The 27,316-nt window shown below is 36.6% G+C and overlaps 1 protein-coding gene across 1 annotated transcript in view; it reads left to right on the top strand.

Moving 5' to 3' along the window:
* The window catches only part of USH2A (usherin), an 892,942-nt gene that overhangs the window by 190,034 nt on the left and 675,592 nt on the right, over window positions 1-27,316 (top strand). Inside the window, exon 14 of the mRNA XM_061161192.1 lies at window positions 10,765-10,928. Coding sequence (XP_061017175.1) covers window positions 10,765-10,928 — 164 coding nt within the window. The remainder of the gene's footprint in view (window positions 1-10,764; window positions 10,929-27,316) is intronic.

The following is a 27,316-nucleotide window of genomic DNA, read 5'->3' as shown; positions in this document are numbered from 1 at the left end:
CTCATTTATCTACCCATCCCATTCCCTACCCCAATCTTATCCAGGACCAAGAATCACTTACAGATAGTGCTCCATCACCTGCCACTCTTCAGTAGGACTGGCTAACACTGGAATTAGACTCCGTGAGTTAAAAGCTGGCTTGAAATGTTAACTTAAGTTAATGAGAAATAGAAAGAGCCAGAAAAATAGGTATAAAATACATCTTCATCATCACAACAACAGCTACATTATTAGAAGGTGCTGAGGTTAAAATTAGGAAAGCAGACAGAAATCATTAAAAGAAAAGACATAGTTGCAGGTTGGAGTCTAGGAGATAGAACCAACATTTGAAAATTGTTGGGTGGATTTTATAATTGTGGGTTTTATGATTGTCATAATGGTCATAGAGTAAAGGATTCAGATTAACTGGGTGTTCAAAACAAAAAGAATTATGACAAGTTTGTATAAATGCAATTGTATATTTTTACATATTCAGCTCAGTTCAGTCTTTCAGTTGTGTCCGACTCATTGCGACCCCATGAACCGCAGCATGCCAGGCCTCCCTGTCCATCACCAACTCCTGGAGTTTACCCACACCCATGTCCATTGAGTCGGTGACGCCATCCAGCCATCCCATCCTCTGTTGTCCCTTTTACATATTAGATGACTTATATTGAGTGAAGTAAGGAAGTGCACACAAACACATATACATACACATACCCAATATCTTCTTTATCCATTCATTCCCTCTCTTGGCTATTGTGAATAATGCTGAAGTGAACTTGGAGGTACAGATAGCTCTTCAAGATCCTGATTTTATTTCCTTTGGATATACTCCCAGAATTGAGATTACTAGAATCATAGGATAGTCCTATTTTTATAGTGGCTGTACCAACTTACATTCCCACCAATAGTGTAAGGGGTTCCCTTTTCTTCACATCCCCACCAAAACCTAGCTTTTGTGTTTTTGATAATAGCCGTTCTAAGAAATGTGAAGTGATATTTCATTGTGGTTTTGATTTGCATTTCTCTGATGATTAGTGATGTTAAGCAGCTTTTAATGTATCTGTTGGCCCCCTGCGTGTCTTCTTTGGAGAAATATCTATAAATATCCTTTGCTCATTTTTTGAAAACTAGAGGATTCTTTTTCCTATTGAGTTGTATGAGTTTCTTATAAATTTTTAATATTAACCACTTATCAGATAGATGGTTCACAAATATTTTCTCATATTCTGTAGGTTGTCTTTTCACTCTGTTGGCAATTTCATTTGCTGTGTAAAAGATTTTTGGTTCATCTCTTGTTGCTTTTTTGCCCAAGCATTGGTGTCATAGCCACAAAATTATTGCCCAGACCCATGTTAAGAAGCTTTTCCCCTGTTTTCATCTAGTAGTTTTAGTTTCTGATATTATCTTTACATTTTTAACCCATTTTGAGTTTATTTTTATATATGGTCATTTTAAAGGTCCAGTTTCATTCTTCTACATGTGAATATTCAGTTTTGCCAGCATCACTGGTTGGAGAGAACACCCTTTCCTCATTTTGTATTCCTGATACTCTTTTTGAAAATCAGTTGACTGACATGTGTGGGTTTGTTTATGGGTTGTCTATTCTATTCTATTAGTCTATATGTCTGCTTTTAATGCCAGGACCATACCATTTTGATTATGATAACTTTGTAGTATTTTCTGAAATCACAATGTCTGATGCCTCCAGTATGGTTACTGTTGTTGAACCCATAGTTTGCAACTTAAAATAACTGTAGAACTTTATATTACCTAAGGAAGACCAGAAAAGCTATACAGTTGACTCACTTCATCTTCAGATGGTGACAAGGGAATTAGCCACATGCAATATATTTAAAGGATCAATGAAAGATGAAAGAAAATTAATTTATAATTGCTTCTTATGACTCATGGTTTTCCAATGAGCCAATAATATTTCTTCTCCTTTTTTAAAAAAATAATCTCTTCTTTTGGCTCCCAAGATTCTGCTTCTCTGAATTGTTTTATATTTCTGTTACTAACTAGTCCTCTTTAATCTGACCCTTCAACTTACGTATCAACATCTATGATTTCAATCACTGCATGCATGTACATGACTCTCAAATATATTATCATCTCTCCAGATCTTTACAATGGGCTCTAGGCCTAGGGCCAGTTGTCTCTCTGAATTTTAAATTTGCATGCCCCTCATCCATTCCATTCCTAATGTATCCAACACCAAGAAAGTGCTCATTTGCATTACTCTAATCACCTCCACCAATTTTTTTTAAAGTCTCTTGCCATTATCATCTTAGGGAAAGAGATATAAATCTTAAAGAAACTATTCAAGTCCACACTACCCATGTGTGAATGGGGCTCAGGATGCTCTCAGGTTAGGCAGGGTTGACTCTGATATTGAGCATAGGCTGCTGCTGGAAACAACTATTAAAAGCAAGAGCCACTGTGGATAATGTAGCTTCTCTGAAATAAACAGAAAGAATAAAGCCTCCCTTGACCACACAGGGCCCAAGGAAATCAGCAGGATATGTCCCTTGTTAAATCAGTCACATAGAATGCCCCTGTCTAGAGTTGACCCTTCTATTCCACTGATGAATTCTACTGTCATGTTTTATTTTAACATTGATGATTGTTAAAGAAGAAATCCTCTAGCACAGAAGGTCATAGAGAAAGATGTTTCAAAATATGACTGTGAAAATTGCTTGAGTTTATACTTTTGCTCATCATTGAGAAGAAAAAAATGGATTTTATTATTTTTATGTTTTCCATTCCTTTCCTGAATGATATTGAAATCTCTTTGTTGACTTCTGGTTGTTCTTTTGTGCATGTGTGTGTGTGTGTGTGTGTGTATACAAAGTAACACTGACTATTTTGAAAATGTGTATGAAGATGTCTAAAACATATGGGATTCCATCTAGTATTAGGAATTTTTGTTTCCTGAGGGAAACACTCATTGTCTAAATATATACAGACACATAGAACAGAGGAATAACTATTGTGACCTGATGTTAAAGTTTTTAAAAAATAATCATCTAAAATCATTTGAATGTACTTTGAGTCAGACACTGTGTTAGGTACTTAAAAGTATAAATTTTTTTCATTAATTTCCAAAGGTCTGCAAAGATTATAAGTAGTTTATTGTTAAGGAGAAGATACAAGTATCACTATATCTCTTCATTGATTTTGAAAATAAATTGACTTTCTCATCTGTTTTTTCCATGTGTTTATTTAACCCCTCTATGAAATCCACACATATACTGTTATCTTACCCTACTCTGCTGTTTGTTGTGCATGACTATGTTTGGTATATTTTTCTCTTGGCTTATTTTGTACAATTTTTTTAATACTCCCAAGGGCAAAAATAAATAAAACAGGCCCTTAACTTAAACTATAGCAACAGTGACACCAATGCCCCAAACACACAGTAACAGCCTGGAAAATCACTTGCCTGTCTTCATCCAAGTAGTGCATTCTTCAGAAGTTCCCTATCCCAAAAAGGGGGCATGTATTTTAGAAAGCTGATCCAAGTGCAGAGATCACTCCATTTACCTTTGACATATAAAGCAAACATGATTTAATCAGTGTTGAAAACAATGAAGCAAAAAAACCTGCCCAATGAAAAATCAATAAGGCAAAATGAAAAAGCATATCATATATCTTTTAAACCAAAAGTGAAACAAGAAAGGGCCGCATTCGGCTTGTCTCAGTGGGTAGTTGAGACCCTGTCATCAAGTTGACCTGTGACTATGGGTCCTCTCCCACAAGATGACTGCAGTTCATCTGGGCATCACCATTTTCATCCACACCTCACAGTCCCCTCAGGTTTCTTCCTAATAACCTCTTTTGTCTGTATGTATTCTTTGTATGTCATCTTTTTTTTTTTAAACCTAAAGAACTAAAAGTATCACTACTTTGTCTCTTACTAACCAACCGAAACACAATGAACTGTGATTCCTCTCAGATGGGAGATAACTGAGATCTAGGGTAGCCAGGGATTCAAAAGGCTTAGATTTCTAAAACATCAAGTAAAATTCTTCTGTGACCAGATTACTTTTGGTTTTGCTACAAAAGTTCTCCACTTCAACACTAAGTCATAGATTTGGTCTGTTCTTCTTATCATATGCGTATCTCCAGGGCATCTTAACTGGTCTTTTCTTTGAGAACAAGATCAATGACTTCAAATGGAAGCAGATTGCTTTCTTGTTCAGTTATTTCCTTTCGGGGTATCATACTGGAATGTTGGGAAACATGCCTCATAGGTTCATGGTCCTCAGTGACTCTTTGTTGGACAGCTAGCTGTTATCTAGAGTGACAGGGTAAAAGGACCACATGCCTGTAAGCATCCAGCCATCTAGCCAGGGCTAACTTAGAAACTGGTGGATGAATTCCCAGAAAGAAAACAGAAGGGTGATGGGACACTTGATACCTCTTCTTGGAACTGCCACAGAGTTACTTTTGCCTTAGTCTATTAGTCAAAGCAAGTCACAGGCCAACACATATTTAGGAGAAGAGAAATAAATTCTACTTTTTTTAGATTCTACTTTTTGATGGAAGGAATTGTACAGTTAGTTGCAAAAGACCTGCATAAAAAGAGAGGTGAAGAATTGTGATCATTTTTGCAATCTACCATGACCAATAAAAGATGTATTCTCCTTTAATGCAGATTTTGCATGGCTCCCTAAGAGATGTCAGTTTTTATAAATCGGTAGCATTCATTCAGTGTGATATTATAGGAGAAGTTCAGTAATGGGCAACGAGGTATTTAGGTTCCAATTATAGCTTTTCTACTAGACCAGGTATCTTCACATCCTGTTTTATGTTCTGTGCACTCAGTTGCTCAGTTGTGCCTGACCTTTGTGACCCTGTGGGCTCACAGTCTCCTCTGTCCCTGGGACTTCCCAGGCAAGAATACTGGGGTGGTTTGACATTTCTCCCTCCAAGGGATCTCCCCTACCCAGGCTCATTTCCTATTACTGTTATGATAATTATTTACCAAAAATATAGTGGTGTAAAACAATGTGAATTCATTAGATTCCAGTTATGGAAGTCAGGAGTTCCAAGTTAGTTTCACTGGGCCAAAATCAAGGTATCAACAAGCCTAAGTTTATTTTGGACATCAGGAAAAGATCCTCTTCCTTGCTTTTCCAAGGAAGACGCCACCCACATTTCTTAGCTCGTGGCTCCATTCTTCACCACTCTGTCTTCTCTGGTCTCCACTTATGTTCTTACATCCTTTCTCTGGTGCTCAAATTCTTGCCTGCCTTCTTGTGATTATGTTGGACATCTTCTGATAAACCAGGGTCATCTTTTCATCTCAAATCTGCCAAGTTCCTTGTGCCAAGTAAGCTATCATACCCACAGGTTCTGGACATTAGGACTTTTGACTTTGTTGGGGGTCATAATGCAATCTACTATACCAGAGATAGAGAACTATGGCCTGTGGACTAGATTTGGCCTGTCACCTGTTTATGGAAATACAATTTTGTTGGAACACAGTAATATTCAACCTTCACATACTCTGCATGACTGCTTTCACACAAGTAAAGCAGAACTGGGTTACACAAGAGGTCATTTGGCCACAAAGCTTAAAATATTTAGTATAGTTCTCTTAGATAAAAATTTCTGACTCTGTAACCAGAGTCACTGTCACCCTGAGCAAGTTACTTAATCTTGCCAAGTCTCATGGAATCATCTATGCCGACTTGGAAAGAAGCTTAAAAGTAACTTTGGTTAATCAATACCCTATACATTTCTCTACACAAGTCACCTTTAAGACTAACCTGTCATTCAGCTTCTGCTGAAAACATGGGACTAAAAAGAGTTTATTGTCTCATGACACAGCTCTTGTTTATTTCAAACAACTCTAGTCTGAGAAGGATAGAAATTCTATTCTTCATATTAAGCAAAAATTTCATTCCTGTGACTTTCTCACCTGGTCTTATTTCTGCCTCTGGGGTCACAGAAGTAGTGTGCTTGCTTCTCCCTAAGAGTGCTTTAAGAGTTTTAATCTACATTCAGACCTCAAAGTTACCGTATTAATATAATGAGGAAGTTAAGGAAAGGAAGGCTAGAGCTTCTGGAGGTAAATGTGTGAATACTGTTATTACAGTGAGTCTTCTGGGGTTTCTTTTTCTGTGACATGTCTGGCGTTGGTGACCAGCGGGTCAGGTGTGGTCTGCATTCCCTGTGATAAGGTGCAGCGCCGACAGAGGAGGAACTGCCAGGCACCATAGCAAGCTCTTCTCTGGGTGCCAGGAATGTCCTCACCCTGGAGTCAGATGGCGCTGTTGTCTGGATGCAAGGGAGTCACTGCCCAAGCCCAGCTCTTATGGACCCCTTTATTTGTAGGAAGGCTTCACTAGGGAGGGTGGACCGAACACTGTTGACCTCCTGCTTCTTGATGAGGCAATACCACTCACTTCCTCTCCAATAAGTCATGTGAGTACAGCTTTTGGCTCACACACAGAGGATTTCCTAGCCCCAAGCCCCTCTTATAATTCTGGTTGTCATTTCTAGGAGAATCTGATGTTACTAATAGACTGTGAAGAAAGGAAAACAAAGAACCTCAGACCACGCGTCCACTGCAGATATCGAATAAAATCTTACCCATGGGAAAACCAAACTCCTCTCGAGGGCACTCGTGGGGTCCTGCACAAAAGAAGCCAGCAGACAGCGCTTCTGGCCTTAGGGAGTCTGAGTAGAAGGCCAGCCCTTAAAAAAGAGTGGCCCCTTCCTTGTGGAGAGGCTAGTGGAGGGACAGCTATGCCAATCAGAAAGGGCTCAAAAGAGTTAAATTGTTCTTAAAGCTACATGTCACATTCAGATTTATCTGTGGTGTCCTATGTCTAAAGTTTTCTAGTGCTTTATTCATTCTTTTATTCAACAATGTTTATCGAATACTTACCGGTTGCTAGTCTTTGTGTTAGGAAAAGATGGAAGAAAACTCTTTGTCCAATTTCCCCAATTCACCTCGAAGCCTCTATCTCTTCTGTTCTTTAATAATCATTAATAATCCTTGTCTAAAATCCCTCAGCAATTGAATGTCTTTTCCTCCTTTTTCTGTATATTAAATGTTGACTACATCATCTACCATTTCAACAAATTAGAAAACTAAGAATAACTCCAGGCCCTTCTTCCCTTCTCCTTTCAATCTGTCCACCCCATCCTACTGGTTTTATATGCTAAACATTTATTAAATTTATCCTGTCTTTTCCCACTATCAGCGTTGCACCTAATCTGGCAAGATCTTACCTCTTCTTCACTTTCCAGCGTTATCTGTCAGCACCTTCCTATTCAGAATTTAAATCAAAAATGTTTGAATTACTTAGTTTCATACACTCTTCTGCTGTGTCTTGTCTCTACTTTCTCTCCTCCCTGTTTGCCTGGCTTATTCCAGTCCATCTTTTAATATTTAGCCCACACGTCTCTAAGTTTCTTCCATATTACTTCTTTCCCATCCTTTTCCACCATATTGCCCCTTCCTGTGTCCCCCAAAAGTCTGCATACATCTTTGTTAATGCTCTTTCCACTTTTTATTTATCACTAGACTGTGAGTTCCTTGAAAACAAGGACAGCTCTGTCTTATTCATCTTTATGTCCTGCTCCAGTCCTGTAACATAGTTGGCCCTCAGTGAATATTATTGATGTCAGTCAATATCTTTAAATCAATTTGATGGTACCTTTGAGGCCCCAGACAGAAGAGAGTTCTCCAAAGAGAAACATCAGTAAAGTTATCTTTATCCTGGATTGTATCCCTGGACCCCCTCTTGTAGTAGCTCTTCCTCACATGATGAAGTTTCTGATAGTGAAATCCAGTATTGAAATACATCCCCTTCATTCATACTGATGTTTCTGAGTCGTAATAAGTAGGAGAACTCCTTTTTCTTACTGTTTGCCCAAATGGAAGAGGCTCCCTAGAAAGGAAAATACACTAGGTTTGAGATTTAAGAGACTGAAGCCAATGAATTTCTTTCGCATTGAATTCAGTAAACGCTGGGGTAACATAAAGGCCCGTGCAGAACTGCAATAGCACAGAGCTAGCAGAGATTAGCAGTGCTTTCCTGCTATTTTGTTTACCTTAATGAACTGGTCAATAAACATCACAAATTGTTTATCTATATAAATCTTGACAGATTACTCTTTATGAAATCCATTTAGCAAGTGAGGTTTTCCCATAAGGATGAAAAATGAAGATTTTAAACAGATTGCGGGAGAAGCCCTAGCTGTACCAGGAGAGTCAGTGTAATAAAGGTTTCTTTATATTAATATTACAAAAACCATTTATCCTGACAAAATCAATATCACAATTCATCTTAGTTTGGTGTTTCTCTTTCTAAGCTTAAAATGTCTTTTTCTTTATTACATATAATTTTGTTTTAATAAATGTGAAATGTATTTCATTTAGTAGATGCTCTTGAGGAAGGATAACTTATAAAATGACATCAAACTTGTAGCTTATTTGCTAAGGAGTCTTGGAAATGTTTAAAATTATATTTGAGAGGCTGAGAAATTTACAGGAATCATTTTGCTTAAACTTTAATTACAAAATTATCCCCAATGTCCTTTAGGCTAGAAACAAACTATAATATTCAGAAAAGTCTCCTGTAAACTTCATCCAGGTAAAAATCTCTCTTATTAAGTCAAGCAATTATAAGTCAGAGAAGTTCCATATAAAAAGAGTTGAGATGAGACTGTGAAACCAGTAAGAGTCATATTTAGTTACTCAAAACACTATGTGGTTTCCTAAGAAGCAGTTTATTTATTCCATTTGGATTTGGAACTTAATATCCCATGGATATTGACAGAGCTGACTTGGAGTTAAGCATGTAGCAGTTAGCAGGAAGAAAATAGATCTCCATCAAGGAAGGGAATTATACACTGGAAACTATTACTCTAAATGTACTGTATGGAAAATAAATGTGATTGTCTCATGAGTGAATGGTAATAAAAGCTGAAATACTCAAGAGACACTTATTCATGAGTGGTGTAGTGATATATATGTGCATTGAGAGAAGCTTGTCTCTTATTGTTTATGCTTACCAATATTATACTAACAGCCGACAAACAATATATTCTAAGTAATAGGATATAATGAAGTTAGGAGCAAATTAAATATTTTGTTGCTTCTGTAATTCCATTTTAATTTCCATGCATAATTTTCGTCAGCTCTAATACTTAAATAGGCTAAACAAGATATCTGTTTGAGATGGAATTCTGTCTACACATAAAGGACACCCTGTAGTTGTTTGGAGGGGAAAAATGTACTCTTATCATGACATAAAAAGGGCCAACTATGGTATAGTAGTTTTCGAGACAAACTGTACTTTATTTACTCCCAAGGTGATATTAGTCCATAAAACAAATTTTCAGCTTATTTAGCAGCCTTAGCTTTTATCAGCTTTTTTAAGGGTGTTGAATGATTACCCAGGAGATCACACGGTGAAAGTTGCAGTGAGATGAAGTAACTCTATCCATCCAACATCTTTATTAGAAAATATAGGTGAAGCCATACTGTTCATGCTGTTTTCAATGTGCCCTCTGGAAAGCCCCTCTTTAAAGGTCGTGGTCTTCGTATGTGTGATGTTTTGCTTAACGCTTCATGCTGTGCTGGGCTCTGCTATGTTTAGTTGCTCAGTCATGTCTGACTCTTTGCAACCCCGTGGAATGTAGCCTGCCAGGCTCCTCTGTCCACGAGGATTCTCCAGGAAAGAATACTGGAGTGGGTCGCCATGCCCTTCTCCAGGGGATCTTCCCAACCCAGGGATCGAACCCAGGTCTCCCACATTGCAGGCAGATTCTTTACCATCTGAGCCACCAGGGAAACCCTAAGGCTTCATGGTGGTAGTATCCCAATCTATGACATTGACATGCTCCGAGTGAAAAATTCACTCTGAAGAAACAAGTCTTAGTTACTATCATGGTAAAATGCCAAGACTGATCTTTACAATCAACTTTGAGTCCAAGAAATTTAAGTTGAAATGAAGTTCTTTCATTATGTTTGCATTGATAGCATCTCTTCATAGATCAGAATAATGCTCTCATCATTTTGGGTAAAGTAGTTTAATACAAAAGTTAAAAATGATATATAACATATGTAAGGCATCAGCAATATTTGAATATATCTTCCTCAAACTGTTTTCTTAGCAAAATTTAGTCTTTATTAAACTATATAATTTTGACTCTTTAAAAGACTATAGGATTACAAGACTTTTAGGGGGAGCCATAATTATCACACCCAGTTTTCTATTTCACAGCTTGAAAGATACTTAGATAATTTTATGGGTGCACGTTCAGTCGCTCAGCCATGACCAGCTCTTTGCAATCCCATGAGCTATAGCCTGCAAGGCTCTTATGTCCATGGGGTTCTCCAGAGAATACTGGAGTGGGTTGCCATTTCCTCCTCCAGTTTGGGTATCGAATCTTAATTTTTAGCTCTCGGGAGAACTGCTTTTGTGAGGATGAGAAGTTTACAGTGTTCTTAATGGAGCAACTAGCATGCAAAATAAGTCACAAGAGGTATCATTGCATATAAAAAAGCAATATAACACTTTCTTGCTATTAATTAATGTACAAAGAGAAGGCTTTGTAGAGATTTTATTGTGAATAGCATTTTGATAAAGGTATCTTTCTGTTTTATTTTGTGTTTGTTTAGCTCAAGAATCTTTTTCAATATACCAGCTAAAACGGGCTATTTTATTCCACAATGTTATAAATAGATGTAACTTTTTTCATGGATTGCTAATCAAAGAGTTATTTTCTTTAATGGTTTATTTGTCTTATTTTCAGATGTCAGCCTTGCAATTGTCATCTCTCAGGAGCCTTAAATGAAACCTGTCACTCGGTCACGGGCCAGTGTTTCTGTAAACGATTTGTTACTGGATCAAAGTGTGATACCTGTGTTTCCAATGCAAGCCATTTGGATATCAGCAACCCATTGGGCTGTAGCAAAAGTAAGTGAACTCTGGTCTGTGTATGAAGCAACATCACACAGGGCAGTGTCTCATTAATTTCTTTCTTCAGAAAGAAAGGCTTAGGTACAATTTGGAGAATTTAAGTGAGAAATGAAAAAAAAAAAAAAAAAAACACAATGAAATCTGGGTTCTTTTCCTTGATTGGAGCATTGAATATAGTTATGCAATTATCTGAGTAGTGGGAAATTTACACTGGTCTGTTGGAATGATATTGCTAGCAAGGTGACTATAGTCTTGGTTTACCCCAGACTGAAGGTTTTCCCAGAATGTGAGACTTTCCACGTAAAATTTAGGATAGCATTGTGAAACTGATATGACTGGTTAACTTGCCACTTAAGAACATTTCCAGGTCATTTCCATAGGAAATGGAAGATTTATACTTATTTGTTGTGAGGTTTATGTCCTTCTATCCTCCCAGTTTTATGGACACTATGCTGCTATTAGATGTTTATTGATATTGTAGCAATTATTATCATTGTTATCGCTGCATGTTACTCATGTAATTGATATTCCTGTCTTTCTACTCTAAGTTGTATTAGTTGTTTCACCATCTCTCACATTTTTGTGTTAACTCTTAGAAGCCAAAAGTTACATCATAGTGTCTTTTGACTTCTCAACATTATTCTTTAGCGCCTTGAAGTGGCTTCTCAAGATCACTTGCAATATGCTACAATTTCATAGCATATTGGTGATTTCTTTATATTTACTTCAAGATAGTATATCCTTGCCTTTCCCAGAATGCCCAAGAAATACCTACTAAGAACATGTGGTAAGGATTCCTCAATAATATATTGCACAATGCATTTCCTCCTTGAGGTGTTGTGAGACCATATCATGAGTCACAATGCTAGGAAATGCCACAAGTCCAGACAAATCATCATAAACAAGCATGCCTGGAAGAGTGCTATCTATATTTAAGGGAGAGACAGAGAAGTAATAAGATGTTGAGTTCCACAGCAACTCCACTAGATTTTGAGGTAGTGAAAGGCAGGGTATAGCTAATGATTAAAAAGACATATTCAGCTTTTGTATCTGTGTGTTTTATCTTCAGTATCCTGTGTTTCATTGATCTCTCTGGATTTTAGTATAAGTAAAACCATAGGTATTTATGCTAAACTTGGGAAGAGAGTATAGTAATTGCCTGTGCGTGTAAATGTAGTCTAAACACCAATCTGGATTCACTGAACATTTAATTAATATTTATTATTCATTGATTAGCTATATAATTGATTGATTTGTGAGCAACAGAAATTCGAGCATATTTCCTTGGTTGCCAGTCATAGAAATCATTTATAATAGAATTGTGACAGTTTTACATTCACATATGGAATCATAGCAATGTTTTGATCGGTTCTGCCACAAAGGTTGTATGAAAAGATAAGCATCTGCCCCATTTTCACTACCTGTGCTCACACCTGAGACACAGTCTAGGAATTACACCTCAGGCAAAAGTGGATGGTCTGGTCACAAAACCTGGCCTACCTTTCTTAGTAGTGGTAGACATTTACTTTTATGTTAAGATTTTTCTTCTCTGGGTTAAATATTTTTAGTCTGTCCAAAGGCTTTCAATTCTTAATAGTTAAAAAAAATTGCATATTTATAATTACTCTTTTCTGGATATGGTCCTTTTGGCTTTCTATCTCTTTAAAATTGTGAACCTTAGTATGGAACACGTTCGTTCAGCTTCTTATGGTGGTGATTTTGCTGCTTCTGTTTTAGGCTGGGGTTTCACAATGTTTACAAAACAAGGTTGGAAGTTCAGCATCAATAGAGGTAAAGCATTTTAAAAATTAGACAGGGTTCCTGCCCGTAAAGAAGCACACAGCACAGTCAACAAGCATGATGAACACAGAATAAAAAGGAGCAAATGAAGGGCGCAGAAAAGGGCTAACTGTGGGATGAACGTGAAGGGGGCCGCTTTCTGTCCTGTTCCACGCTGATTTTCCTGTGATCCTGGCGTTTTATCCCAGCAACAGGCAGAATAACCAACTGCACAAAGATAGGATGCTATTGAAAGGAATGTAGTGCTATCTGTTGTTGAAACTGTGAACTACCTCAGCTGTGTATTTTTCTGTGTCCGACTAATTTCAAGAATCTGATTTGGGAACCACAGTATTGTAACTATTTTCTTTTACACTGCCTTAGCCATTGACAAAAGCTTAGTGATATCATCTGTGATCTTTTTTAAGACAGAGAATCAGGGTGGGAATCCTAGGATATACTTTCCAGAATGTAGGAGAATTGAATTAGACTAAAGTAGTTAGACCTTCTCTCATAGTCTAACTTATGTAATTTAGTTTCCTTATTATGTGGTTTAGTTCTTTCCTGTGAATAACTGTTGTATGCTTTTAAAATGATAGTCATTCTCTTTGATACAGAGATAGACACAGAAGGTATTAAAGAGTTCTGCTTTCTGAGTGCTTTCCTATTGAATGACATACCATTTGCCCTAAGCTTCTGGCTCTGAATTTAACTAAACAAACACATATATTTGTGTATGCATATGTCATGTATGTACCTAAATCTTTTTGATACTCAACTCACATTTATATTTATTCTTGGTTATTTACCAGTCTTCTTTCACATTTTTATCTCTACTTCTCAGAGAGGGTCTCATAGTTCTCCTTTAAAAACTATTTTATTGTGATAAAATATGCATTAAGTTTACCATATTAACTATGTTTAAATGTGCAGTTTGGTGATGTTAGATACTTTCATAATGGTGGGCAGCCATGACTACCATCCATCTCTGTTAACTCTCTTCTGCTTGTGAAACTGAAACTCTATACCCATTAAGCAGTAATATCCCTCCCCCACATTTCCCCCTACCTCCTGGCTACCATAATTTTACTTTCTGTCTCTATGATTTTTAGTAATCTAAGTATTTTATATAAGGAATATCATAAAGTATTTGCCTTTTTGTTACTTTTGTTAGGTATTCTGCTTATTTCACTTAGCATATGTCCTCCAGGTTTATCCATATTTTAGCATATGCCAGAATGACCTTCCTTATAAGACTGAACTATATCCCATGACATGTATATACCACCTTTTGCTCACCCATTCATCTGTTAATACACAGATACTATGCTTTAGTTGCTGTCATGCTTTAGGTTTTTTGAATAATGTTACTATGAATATGGGTGTACAAAGATCTCTTCAAGATTCTGCTTTCAATTCTACTGGGTATATTCTCAGAAGTGAGATTGCTGAATCATATGGTAATTCTACTTATACTTTTTGGAGGAAGCTGCTTTTCACAACAGCTTTACCATATTACATTCTTGCCAACAGTGCCCAAGGATTCCATTTCCCTACCATCGTCAACATTTTTCCCCGTTTATTTAAAGTAGCCTTCCTAATAGTATAAATGTTATCTCATTGTAATTTTGTGGATGTGCATTTCCCCAGTGGTTACTGATATTGAGCATCTTTTCATGTCCTTATTGGTTACTGGTGAAGATTCTTTTACAAATATCTACTCAAGTACTTTGCCCTTTCTTAATCGAATTTTTTTGTTGTTTTTGTTGAGTTTTAGGAGTTCCATATATATTACGGATGCTGATCCCTTGCCAGGTATATGATTTGCGAATATTTTATTTCATTCTGTGGGCTGCCTTTTTAATCTGTTGATAGTGTCTTTGGTGAACAAATTTTAAATTTTTTGATGGACTCCTATCTATTTTTTTCTTTTGTTACCTGTGGTTTTAACATGTGAGAAATCATTGCCAAACTCCATGTTGCAAAGCTTTTTCCCTGAGTTTTCTTATTAGAATTTTATAGTTTTAGGTCTTGCATTTAAATCTTTGATCTATTTCAGTTAATTTTTATAGATGATGTTAAATAAGGATCCATCTACATTCTTTTGCATGTAGATATCCGGTTTTCTGAGTTTCATGAATAGACTTTACTACCCCTATTGAATGGTCTTGGCTTCCTTGTCAGAAATCATGTGACCATATAGGTGGGTTTTTATTTCTGGACTCTATTCCCTTGGTTTATATATCTGTCTTTATTCCAGGGCCACATTATTTGATTACTGTAGTTTTGTTGTAGGTTTGATATCAAAAAGTGTACATGTTCCAGTTTTGTTCTTTTTCCAGATTGTTTTGATTATTTTCGAGTCCCTTAAGATTGCATATGGATTTAGAGAATTTCCTACTTCTGCAAAAAATGTCACTGAGGTTTTGACAAAGATTCTATTAAATTTGTAGATTTCTTTGGGTAGTGTTGGCATTCAACAATTTTAAGTCTTCTAATCCATGGTTGGGTGTGTTTCCATTCCTTTAAGTCATCTTTAATTTCTTTCAACAAAGCTTTATAATTTTCGGTGTGTCTTTTATCTCCTTGATTAATTTAACTCCTAGGGATTCTTTTTGATGCTATCGTAACTGATTGTTTTCATAATTTTCTTTCCAGATTTTCCATTTTTAGTGTATAGAGATCCTATGGACTTTTGTTTGCCATGTCTGCTGTTCAGTGTATCTGACTCTTTTGCAACCCCATGGACTGTAGCCCACCAGGCTCCTCTGTCCATGGAATTTTCCAGGCAAGAATTTTGGAGTGGGTTGCCATTTCCTCCTCCAGAGGATCTTCCTGAACCAGGGATTGAACCCATGTCTCATGTGTCTCCTGCATTAGCAACAGATTCTTTACCACTGAGCCACCTGGTTTTTATTTATTGACTTTGTATTGTATTTTGCAGCATTGCTTAATTCATTTATTAGTTCTAAATGTTTTGTGTGTATGTGGAATCTTTAGGGTTTTCTACGTAAAAGATCATCTATAAACAAAGATAATTTTCCTTTTTGATTTGGGAGTCTTTTATTTTTGTTTCATGTCTAATAGCTCTGGCTAGAACTTGCAGTACTATATTGATTGAGTAGAAATGATGATAGCAGGAATCCTTGTGTTGTTCCTGATCCTTGAGAAAAATCTTTAAGTCTTCAACCATTGAGTGTGATATTTGCTGAAGGTTTATTCATGTATGAATTTTATTATTTTCCTTTTATTTCAGTTCATTTATTTATTTTTTTGAAAGGGTGTGACTTTTATCAAATTGTTTTCCTGTATCAGTTTGGATGATTATGTGGTTTAAATTTTCCTCATTCTGTTAATGTGATGTGTTGATTTATCAATTTACGTGTGTTGATGCATCTTTGCATTCCAGGAATAAGTCCCACTTGATCATGGTATATAATCATCCCAATATGTTGCTGAATTTCATCTGCTAGTACTTTGTTGAGGATATTTTCATCAATTCATGAGATATATTGTTCTGTAGTTGTCTTTTCTTGTGCCTTTTTCTGGCTTTGGCATCAGGGAAATATTGGCCTCAGAGACTGAGTTAGGAAGGGTTCCCTCCTCTTCAAATATTTGGAAAAGTTTGAGAAGAATTGGTATTGGTTTTTATTTAGTTTGATATACTTTACCAATTAATTAATCAAGTCCAGGACTTTTCTTTGTTGCAAGATTTTGATTACTGATTCAATTTCATTGCTAATACAGGTCTATTCAGATGCTTTATTTTTTTGTGATTTAGTCTTGGTAAGTTTTGTCTTTCTAGGAATTTGTCCGTTTCATTGAGATTATCCAGTTTGTTGGTGCACAACGTTATGAAAGTGTTTAATATCACTTAACTGTACATTTAAAAATGGTTAACTTGCCAAATTTTATGCTATGTATATTTTACCACAGTAAAATTGCCTTAAGGAAAGGTATAGGATCCTCTGTAAATAGAGATTTTAAAATATGAATGATAAAAAAGGATAAATATAAATGTGAGTTGAATATAAAAAAGATTTAAGTACATATATAACCTATGCATACATAAATATCTGACTGACTACAAAACGGGTAAGAAGAGAAAAATAAAAGGACAGAGTACTGGCTTTTAAAATTCTTGTTGAAGTCCTTTTGATCTCTGAGGGGAGTTCTTGCAGTAGTGCAGATGGTTGAACAATGGCCACTGTCCTTTTTGTCTGCAACTCTGTGATAAGAAGCAACAATCAGCAATCAGAGCACAGACTCCCAGTATTTGGACAAAAGGGTCTTTTTGCCCGCTCTGGTTCCTGCAGGCTGTGTGCGCTCGGTTCCAGAAACACGTGCGCAGCTTCCTTTCACGGAGCAGGGTGGGGGATGGGCACTTCTGCTGCACAAAGAGCTGAAACTGATCAAAGTTAAGTGCAATCCACCATTCAGCCCTTCCCCTGGACGTTGCAAGCTGTCAGTAGACTCCAGAGTTCCAAGGAGGTTATGCTAGATTCTGCCAGTGCAAACTGTTGTCTTGGTGGGAAAACAGATTCCTGGTTCTTCCTACGCTGCCATCTTCCCAGAAACCTATCAATCTCTTATTATATTAACAGCTTTATTGAAGTATGATTTATATCTCATAAATTTAACCATTTTAAGTGTACGGTTTGTTGGATATCACTAAATTTATTGTTGTGCAAGCATAACTATAATCCAATCATTAAATATTTCTATCACTTCAGAAAAGTTCCCATGTACCCGTCTTCAGTCAATTTCCACTTCAACTGCAAGTAACTTGTTATCTAGTTCCTGACACAATTTTGCCTATCTAAAATATTTAATATAAATGAAATCATACTATATTTAGGTTTTTCTATCTGACTCCTTTTCTTAGCACTGTATTTTTGAGATTCATCCATGTTTTTATTTCTCAGTAGTTAATTCCTTTTAATTGCTGAGTAAGATACCATTTACTATATTTTGTTTATCCATTGAGTTGTTGTGCATATTAATTGTTTCCAGTGTTTATCCATTATGAATAATATTATCATGAACACATGGGTACAAGTCTTCATATAGACATGTTTTTATGTCTCTTAGGTTTATCTTAGAGCATAGTGAGTATATGGTGAGTGTGTTTTGAGCTTTTTCAGAAACTTTCAAGTTACTTACCATCACGGCTATACTATTTTGCATTTCTACATACAATTTTTGGGAGATCCAGTTTCTCTATGACCTCAGCAGTGTTGGCATTGACCATGTATCATTATGGGCTTCCCTGCTGGCTCAGGCAGTAAAGAACCTGCCTGCAATGCAGATAGACCTGGGTTCCATCCCTGCATTGGAAAGATTTCCTGGAGAAGGGAATGGCTACCCACTGCAATATTCTTGCCTGGAGAATCCCCATGGACAGAGAAACCTGGCAGGCTTCAGTATATGGGGTTGCAAAGAATCAGACATGACTGAGTGACTTTCAATATATTATAGTCACTTTATGTGTGTGAGATAGTAGTATCTCACTGTAGTTTTTAATTTGGTTTTTTTTTTGTACTGACGAATGCTTTTGAGTACCTTTTCATGTTTTTATTTACTATTCCTGTGTTTTCCTTGGTAAATGTTTTTTATGTCTTTTGCCCATGTTTTAATTGAGTTGCTTATCTTACTGAGTTAAAGAATTCTTTATATACTTGAGATACAAATTGTAAAGATTTCCTCCCATTTTGTGAACTATATTTAAAATTTTGTTAATGGTATGTTTTTAAATCCAAGAGCTTTTAATTGTGATGAAGTGTAATTTACCAAAGTTAATATTTTTTGTTGGATCATAACTTTTTGCATTTTATCTAAGAAATTTTTCTTGACCCAGTGCAACAGAGATTTTATCCTGTATTATCATATGAAATTTTGTTTTTTTAGCTTTCATATTAGGTCTATGATTAGCATCTTTCTTCTTTATTTCATTTTTATTTTTTGAAACATGGATATTCAAATGTTCCATTAGCATACTTTTAAAATGATTATAACCTTTCCTTATTAAGCTATCCATGTGTATAGGCAAAAAATCAACTGACCCAATGGCTAACATTATACTCATATTCATATAATTCAGTTCAGTTCAGTTGCTCAATTGTGTCCGACTCTTTGTGACTCCATGAACTGCAGCATGCCAGGCCTCCCTGTCCATCACCAACTCCTAGAGTTTAACCAAACCCATGTCCATTGAGTCGGTGATGCCATCCAACCATCTCATCCTCTGTTGCCCCCTTTTCCTCCTGCCCCCAATCCCTCCCAGCATCAGGGTCTTTTCCAATGAATCAACTCTTCGCATCAGGTGGCCAAAGTACTGGAGTTTCAGCTTCAGCATCAGTCCTTCCAATGAACACCCAGGACTGATCTCCTTTAGGATGGACTGGTTGGATCTCCTTGCAGTCCAAGGAACTCTCAAGAGTCTTCTCCAACACCACAGTCCAAAAGCATCAATTCTTCGGGGCTCAGCTTTCTTTATAGTCCAACTCTCACATCCATACATGACCACTGGAAAAACCATAGCCTGGACCTTTGTTGGCCAAGTAATGTCTCTGCTTTTAAATATGCTGTATAGGTTGGTCATAACTTTCCTTCCAAGGAGTAAGCGTCTTTTAATTTCATGGCTGCAATCACCATCTGCAGTGATTTTGCAGCCCCAAAATTAAAGTCAGCCACTGTTTCCACTGTTTCCCCATCTATTTGCCATGAAGTGATGGGACCGAATGTCATGATCTTAGTTTTCTGAATGTTGAGCTTTAAGCCAACTTTTTCACTCTCCTCTTTCACTTTCATCAAGAGGTTCTTTAGTTCTTCACTTTCTGCCATAAAGGTGGTGTCATCTGCATATCTGAGGTTATTGATATTTCTCCTGGCAATCTTGAGTCCAGCTTGTGCTTCTTCCAGCCCAGCGTTTCTCATGATGTACTCTGCATGTAAGTTAAATAAGCAGGGTGACAATATACAGCCTTGACGTACTCCTTTTCCTATTTGGAACCAGTCTGTTGTTCCATGTCCAGTTCTAACTGTTGCTTCCTGACCTGCATATAGGTTTCTCAAGAGGCAGGTCAGGTGGTCTGGTATTCCCATCTCTTTCAGAATTTTCCACAGCTTGTTGTGATCCACACAGTCAAAGGCTTTGGCAGTCAATAAAGCAGAAACAGATGTTTTTCTGGAATTCTCTTGCTTTTTCAATGATCCAGCGGATATTGGCAATTTGACCTCTAGTTCCTCTGCCTTTTCTAAAGCCAGCTTGTACACCTGGACATTCACAGTTCACATATTGCTGAAGCCTGGCTTGGAGAATTTTGAGCATTACTTTGCTAGTGTGTGAGATGAGTGCAATTGTGCGGTAGTTTGAGCATTCTTTGGCATTGCCTTTCTTTGTGATTGGAATGAAAACTGATCTTTTCCAGTCCTGTGGCCAGTCCTGAGTTTTCCAAATTTGCTGACATATTGAACGTAGCACTTTCACAGAATCATCTTTTAGGATTTGAAATAGCTCAACTGGAATTTCATCACCTCCACTACCTTTGTTTGTAGTGTTGCTTCCTAAGGCCCACTTGACTTCATATTCCAGGATGTCTGGCTCTAGGTGAGTGATCACACTGTCATGATTAACTGGGTCATGAAGATCTTTTTTGTACAGTTCTCTGTGTATTCTTGCCACCTCTTCTTAATATCTTCTGCTTCTGTCAAGGCCATACCATTTCTGTCTTTTATTGAACCCATCTTTGCGTGAAATGTTCCTTGGTATCTCTAATTTTCTTGAGATCTCTAGTCTTTCCCATTCTATTGTTTTCCTCTATTTCTTTGCAGTGATCACTGAGGAAGACTTTCTTATCTCTCCTTGCTATTCTTTAGAATTCTGCATTCAGGTGCTTAATTCTTTCCTTTCCTCCTTTGCTTTTTGCTTCTCTTCTTTTCACAGCTAATTGTAAGACCTCCTCAGACAGCCATTTTGCTTTTTTGTATTTCTTTTTCTTGGGGATGGTCTCGATCCCTGTCTCCTGTACAATGTCATGAATCTCTGTCCATAATTCATCAGGCACTCTATCAGATCTAGTCGCTTAGATATATTTCTCACTTCCACTGTATAATCATAAGGGAAATGATTTAGGTCGTACCTGAGTGGTTTAGTGCTTTTCCCCACTTTCTTCAATTTAAGTCTGAATTTTCCAAGAAGGAGTTCATGATCTGAGCCACAGTCTGCTCCTGGTCTTGTTTTTGCTGACTGTATAGAGCTTCTTCATCTTTTTTTTTTGTTTGTTTGTTTGCTTTGTTTTTCATTTATTTTTATTAGTTGGAGGCTAATTACTTTACAATATTGTAGTGGTTTTTGCCATACATTGACATGAATCAGCCATGGATTTACATGTGTTCCCCATCCTGATCCCCCCTCCCACCTCCCTCCACATCCCATCCCTCTGGGTCATCCCAGTGCACCAGCTCTGAGCACTTGTCTCATGCATCCAACCTGGGCTGGCGATCTGTTTCACACTTGATAATATACATGTTTCAATGCTATTCTCTCAGATCATCCCACCCTCGCCTTCTCCCACAGAGTCCAAAAGTCTGTTCTATACATCTGTGTCTCTTTTTCTGTCCTGCATATAGGGTTATCGTTACCATCTTTTAAAATTCCATATATATGCGTTAGCTTCTCCATCTTTGGCTGCAAAGAATATAATCAATCTGATTTCGGTGTTGGCCATCTGGTGATGTCCATGTGTAGAGTCTTTTCTTGTGTTTTTGGAAGAGGGTGTTTTCTATGACCAGTGCCTTCTCTTGGCAAAACTCTATTAGCCTTTGCCCTGCTGCATTCTGTACTCCAAGGCCAAATTTGCCTGTTACTCCAGGTATTTCTTGACTTCCTACTTTTGCATTCCAGTCCCCTATAATGAAAAAGACATATTTTTTGGGTGTTAGTTCTAAAATGTCTTGTAGTCTTCAAAGAGCCGTTCAGCTTCTTCAGCATTACTGGTCGGGACATAGGCTTGGATTACGATGATATTGAATGGTTTGCCTTGGAAACAAACAGAGATCATTCTGTTGTTTTTGGGATTGCATCCAAGTACTGCATTTTGGACTCTCTTGTTGACTGTGATGGCTACTCCATTTCTTCTAAGGGATTCCTGCCCACAGTAGTAGATAGAATGGTCACCTGAGTTAAATTCACCCATTCCAGCCCATTTTAGTTCATTGATTCCCAGAATGTTGATGTATTAGTATTGTATTTAATAGTATTAATGGTATTCAATAGTATTGTATTAAAATACTAATAGCTTTTCCACTCAGATCAAGCATATTACAAGGATGCCCACTTTTGTGGCTGTTATGCAACATTATACTAGAAGTTCTAACCAGAACAAATAGACAAGAAAAAGAAATAAAAAGACATCCAAATTTGAAAGAAGTAAAGCTGTCTCTGCTTGCAGATGACATAATCCTATATAGAGAAAATCCCAAAGCATCCACAAGAAAGCTACTAGAGCTAATAAACAAATTCAGCAAAGTTGCATGATACAAGATCAATACCTAAAAGCAGTTGTGTTTCTAGCAATGAACAAAAGAAAATGAAATTAAGAAAGCAATTCTGTTTACAGTGGCATCACAGTGAATACAATTCTTAGTAATAAATTTAAGAAGAAAGACTTGAACACTTGAAAACTATAAAAACATTCCTAAAAAATTAAATAAGGCATAAATTATTGAAAGACATTCCATATTGTGGATTGGGAGATTTAATATCGTTAAAATGTCAAGACCACCAGCAGTCTACAGAGTCAGTCAAATTCCTATCAAAATCCCAATGGCATTTTTTTTGCAACAATAGGAAAACCCATCTTAAATTAAAATGAAATCTCAAGGCTAAAACAATCTTGGAAAAGAAGACAATTGGGATATCTTTTCATGTTGGAGGACTTACAGTTCCTGATTTCAAAATAATGAGAAATCTACAGTAATCAAAATAATGTAATGGCATAAATATAAATATATAGACCAAAGAAATAGATTAGTGGACCCATAGATAAACCCTTATATACTGGTCAGTTGATTTAAACAAGGGTGTTTAGACCATTTAATGAATAAAGAGCAGTCTTTTGAATAAATAATATTGGGGAAACTTATTCACATGCAAAAGATTGAAATTGAACATGTACCTTTCACCATATATATAAAAATTAACTTATGGTAGATCAAAGACCTAAACTTAAGAGCCAAAGCCATATGAGAAACATAAGATAAAACTTCATCAGTTTAGATTTGGTAAGGTTTTCCTTGATATGACACAAAAGTCATAGAAAAAAAACAGGAAAAAGATAAATCTGAGTTCTTCAAAATTCAAAATTTTGACATCAAAATACACTATTAAGAGAGTGAAAAGACAACTCACAAAATGGGAGAAAATAATATAAATCAATATCTGATAGGGGATTAGTATCTAGAATGTTTAAAGAACTATAGCTCAACAACAAAAACCGAAGAATTTAATTTAAAAAAGGACAAATGATTTGAATGGGCATTTTTGAAAGAAAATATACATATAGTAAATAAACACTTGAAAAGATACTCGATATCATTGCTTATGAGGGAAAGCAAACCAAAGCCACAATGAGATACCACTTTATACTCACTTAGATGCCCCATCTCAACATAGGTAAAATAACAAGTTTGGCAAGGCTACAGAGAAATTGGTACAGTTAGCATTGCTGGTGGGTCTGTAAAATGGTACAGTCATTGTGGAAAATAGTTTGATGCTTCCTAAAATGTTAAACACAGAATTACTATATAATCTAGCAATTTCTCCCCTTAGGTAAATACTCTTAAGAATTAAAAGCAGTAACTTAAGCAGATATATGTGTACCAGTATTTATGTAACAATAGTCACAATACTCAAAAGGCAGAAAAAACTGAAGTGTCCACCAAAAGATAAGTATATAAGAAAAATGTGATATATACACACAATTGAATATCTTTCATCCATAAAAATGAATGAAATGCTAATATTTATTATAATATGGTTCCCAGGGACAGAGGAGCCTGGCGGGCTCTACAGTCCATGGGGTCACAAAGAGTCAAACACAACTAGTGACTGAGCATGCACAACATGGTTAAACTTTGAAAACATTATGCTAAGCAGAATAAGTGGAAAAAAAAATGTACTACATAATTGCATTTATATGAGATACCTAGAATAGGCAAATTCATACACATACACAGGGCTTCCCAGGTGGCGCTACTGGTAAAAAACCCATCTGCCAATGCAGGAGACACCAGAGATGTGGGTTCAATCCCTGGGTTGGGAAGATCCCCTGGAGGAGGACATGGCAACCCACTCCAGTGTTCTTGCCTGGAGAGTCCTATGGACAGAGGAGCCTGGCGGGCTACAGCCCAGGAGGCTACAAAGCCGGACATGACTGAGCACACACATGATATACGTATCGAAAGTAAAGAGGCTGTACAAGGGGAATGAAAAGTTGTTTAATGGGTATAAAGTTTCTGTTTAGGATAATTTAAAAGTGTTAGAAATGAATAGCAGAGTGGTTACACAACATTCTAAATGTACTTAATACCTCTAACACATACTCTAAACATGGCTAAAATGGTAAATTTTGTTATTTATATATTACCATGTAAGCAAGTCAGTTGATCATACTAAGTTCTCTCTCCTAGTCCATTTATCCTTTTGTCTCTTCTTATGCCATGTTGTTTTGATTACTGTAGCTTTAGTCTTGAAATTAGAACCAACTTCAATATTTATCCACATAATTTACACACATATGTACTACTTCCTGTGTTTTTTTTCTATCTTCACATGATTCAATATACTCTCTTTATCATTTCCTTTTAGCTTGATGGATTGCTTTATTATTTTCAATCTGTATCCAGTATTTCTAGGTTTTGTAGGGCCAAATTGCTAACAATGAATTTTCTTAGTTTTTTAAAAAAATGCTGGAGAATACCTTTATTTTATCTTATTTTTGATGAGTAGTTTGTTCTAGATAGAGAATTCTTGGTACCAACTTTTTTTTTGCTTTTAGGACCTTAAATATGTCATTTTACTACATTCTGGCTTCCATTGTTTCTGTAAGCCTTTAGTTGTATTTTCCTTTGGTTGTGTATGAATCATTTTTCTCTTGCTGCTTTCAAGATTTCATCTTTGTCTTTCTCAGGTTTGATTGTGCTGTGTTGAGGTCTGAATCACTTTGTGTGTATCCTGCTTGGATTCATTATGCTTTTTGGAACTGGAGATAAGTGTTTTACATGGAATTTGAAAAGTTTGAGCCAATATTTCTTCAAATCTTTTTTCTCCTTTCTGTGTCTTTTCTCTCTTTTGTGGTTCATTCCTATTGCACATAAACTGGCCCATGGTATATCTAACATTTTCTCTCAGGTCTCTGAGGCTCTTTTCACTTTTGTTCATTTTTTTCTTTGTTATTTGAATTGGATAAGTCATATTGGTGTATATTTTAAGTTCTGTTTGTTGCTTTATGTCAAGTTTACTGAGTCTTGTGTTAATATTTATTTGTCTTGCTGGGTATTAGTTGCAGCATATAGGATCTTCAGTCTCTTTTGCAGCACATGGGATCATTAGTTGTGAGATGCAAGCTCTCAGTTGTGGCATGTGGGGTTTAGTTCTTTGACCAAGAATCAAACCTGGGCCTCCTGCATTGGAACATGGAGTCTTACCCACTGGAGGACCATAGAAGCCTTTTTTCCTCTTTTTCTTCTGATTTTTTTCTTCTTTCGTTTCAAATCTGCCACTGAGCCCTCTTTAGAGAACTTTCCATTTCAGTTATAGTTCAGTTGTTCATCTGGGTTTTGGTGTTTTTATGCATTCTGTTTCTCTATTGAAATTTCCTTTTTATTGAAACATGATTATCATCAGTTCAGTTCAGTTCAATTCAGTCACTCAGTCGTGTCCAACTCTTTGCAACCCCATGAATCACAGCACGCCAGGCCTCCCTGTCCATTACCAACTCCTGGAGTTTACTCAAACTCATGCCCATCGAGTTGGTGTTACCATCCAGCCATCTCATCCTCTGTTGTCCCCTTCTTCTCCTGCCCCCAATCCCTTCCAGCATCAGGGTCTTTTCCAATGAGTCAACTCTTCGCGTGAGGTGGTCAAAGTACTGGAGGTTCAGCTTCAGCATCAATCCTTCCAATGAACACCCAGGACTAAACCTCCTTTAGGATGGACTGGTTGGGTCTCCTTGCAGTCCAAGGGACTCTCAAGAGTCTTCTCCAACACCACAGTCCAAAAGCGTCAATTCTTCGGGGCTCAGCTTTCTTTATAGTCCAACTCTCACATCCATACGTGACCACTGGAAAAACCATAGCCTTGACTAGATGGACCTTTGTTGGCAAAGTAATATCTCTGCTTTTTAATATGCTATCTAGGTTGGTCATAACTTTCCTTCCAAGGAGTAAGCATCTTTTAATTTCATGGCTGCAGTCACCATCTGCAGTGATTTTGGAGCCCCCCAAAATAAAGTCTGACACTGTTTCCACTGTCTCCCCATCTATTTCCCATGAGGTGATGGGACCAGATGCCATGATCTTAGTTTTCTGAATGTTAAGCTTTAAGCCAACTTTTTCACTCTCCTCTTTCACTTTCATCAAGAGGCTTTATAATTACCATAGTTTCCTTTAATTTTTAGAACATATTTATAATAGTTGCTTTGGCCCTCAGAGGTAGAAATTATTATGTTCTTATTATAAATGAGGAAAGGTGCAGAGCATCCGACTAAAATTTGGCTATAATCATACAGTTACCAAAGTCCCAAAGCTGGGATATAGTCCCCAACTGATAGATGTAGTCACAATATTATACTTTCCTTCCTTAAAAGAGAGTCTATATACAAATGACATTCTTTGCTATTTTGATTAATGAGTGTATGATCATTTTCTTAGAATCCTACTTTCAGCACATAAAAGTGGGTTTAAGTCATCTCATGCCCAGGATTTCCAAATAATTTTTCTTAGAGTGGTATTGAACTATCTAAACCTCAGGTCTTTGAAAATTCTCATTTAAATGTCCAACAAGCACTGTTCATTTATACTGTGAAGTCAGACAAGATTGTTGTTAGAGATGGTCCTAAAAAGTAATGAAATTTAAACATTTGAAAGAGCCCAGGTGTATATATATGTGTGTGATTGTGTATATTGCCAAGGAAATTTTCATGCAATGCAAATCATTTTCTACACCCTTTGACATGGAACTGAAATATCTTTGTTTCAGTCATCCCACAAAACACTAAGATAGTGTTTTGCTATCTTAGAAAATAGTCTGAAGGTCAGTTTTGATTGCTCTAACTCTGAAATCTTTTGTGTTCCTGAGAGCATGCAGAGTTTTAGATGTAATCACTAATAGTCTCTAAAAAATATTATGTTGCCATGGATTACAAGGCTCTCTGAGAGTACTGTAGATGAGACAGTTTATGAGTTTTTGAAGTTCCACCAAGAAAAATTGGATTTAGAGCCTTAAATTAAATTCACTGAAAGTTCAGATGTGCTGTCAGTATTAAACCAACCAAAGTGACTGTATTAAAATATGGCATGTCTTTGAATTAAAATATATAAGGTGC

The sequence above is a fragment of the Dama dama genome, chromosome 14, assembly GCF_033118175.1.
Source record: "Dama dama isolate Ldn47 chromosome 14, ASM3311817v1, whole genome shotgun sequence".
NCBI classification, from domain to species: Eukaryota; Metazoa; Chordata; class Mammalia; order Artiodactyla; family Cervidae; genus Dama; species Dama dama.
This window is presented reverse-complemented; position numbering and strand designations above follow the sequence as displayed.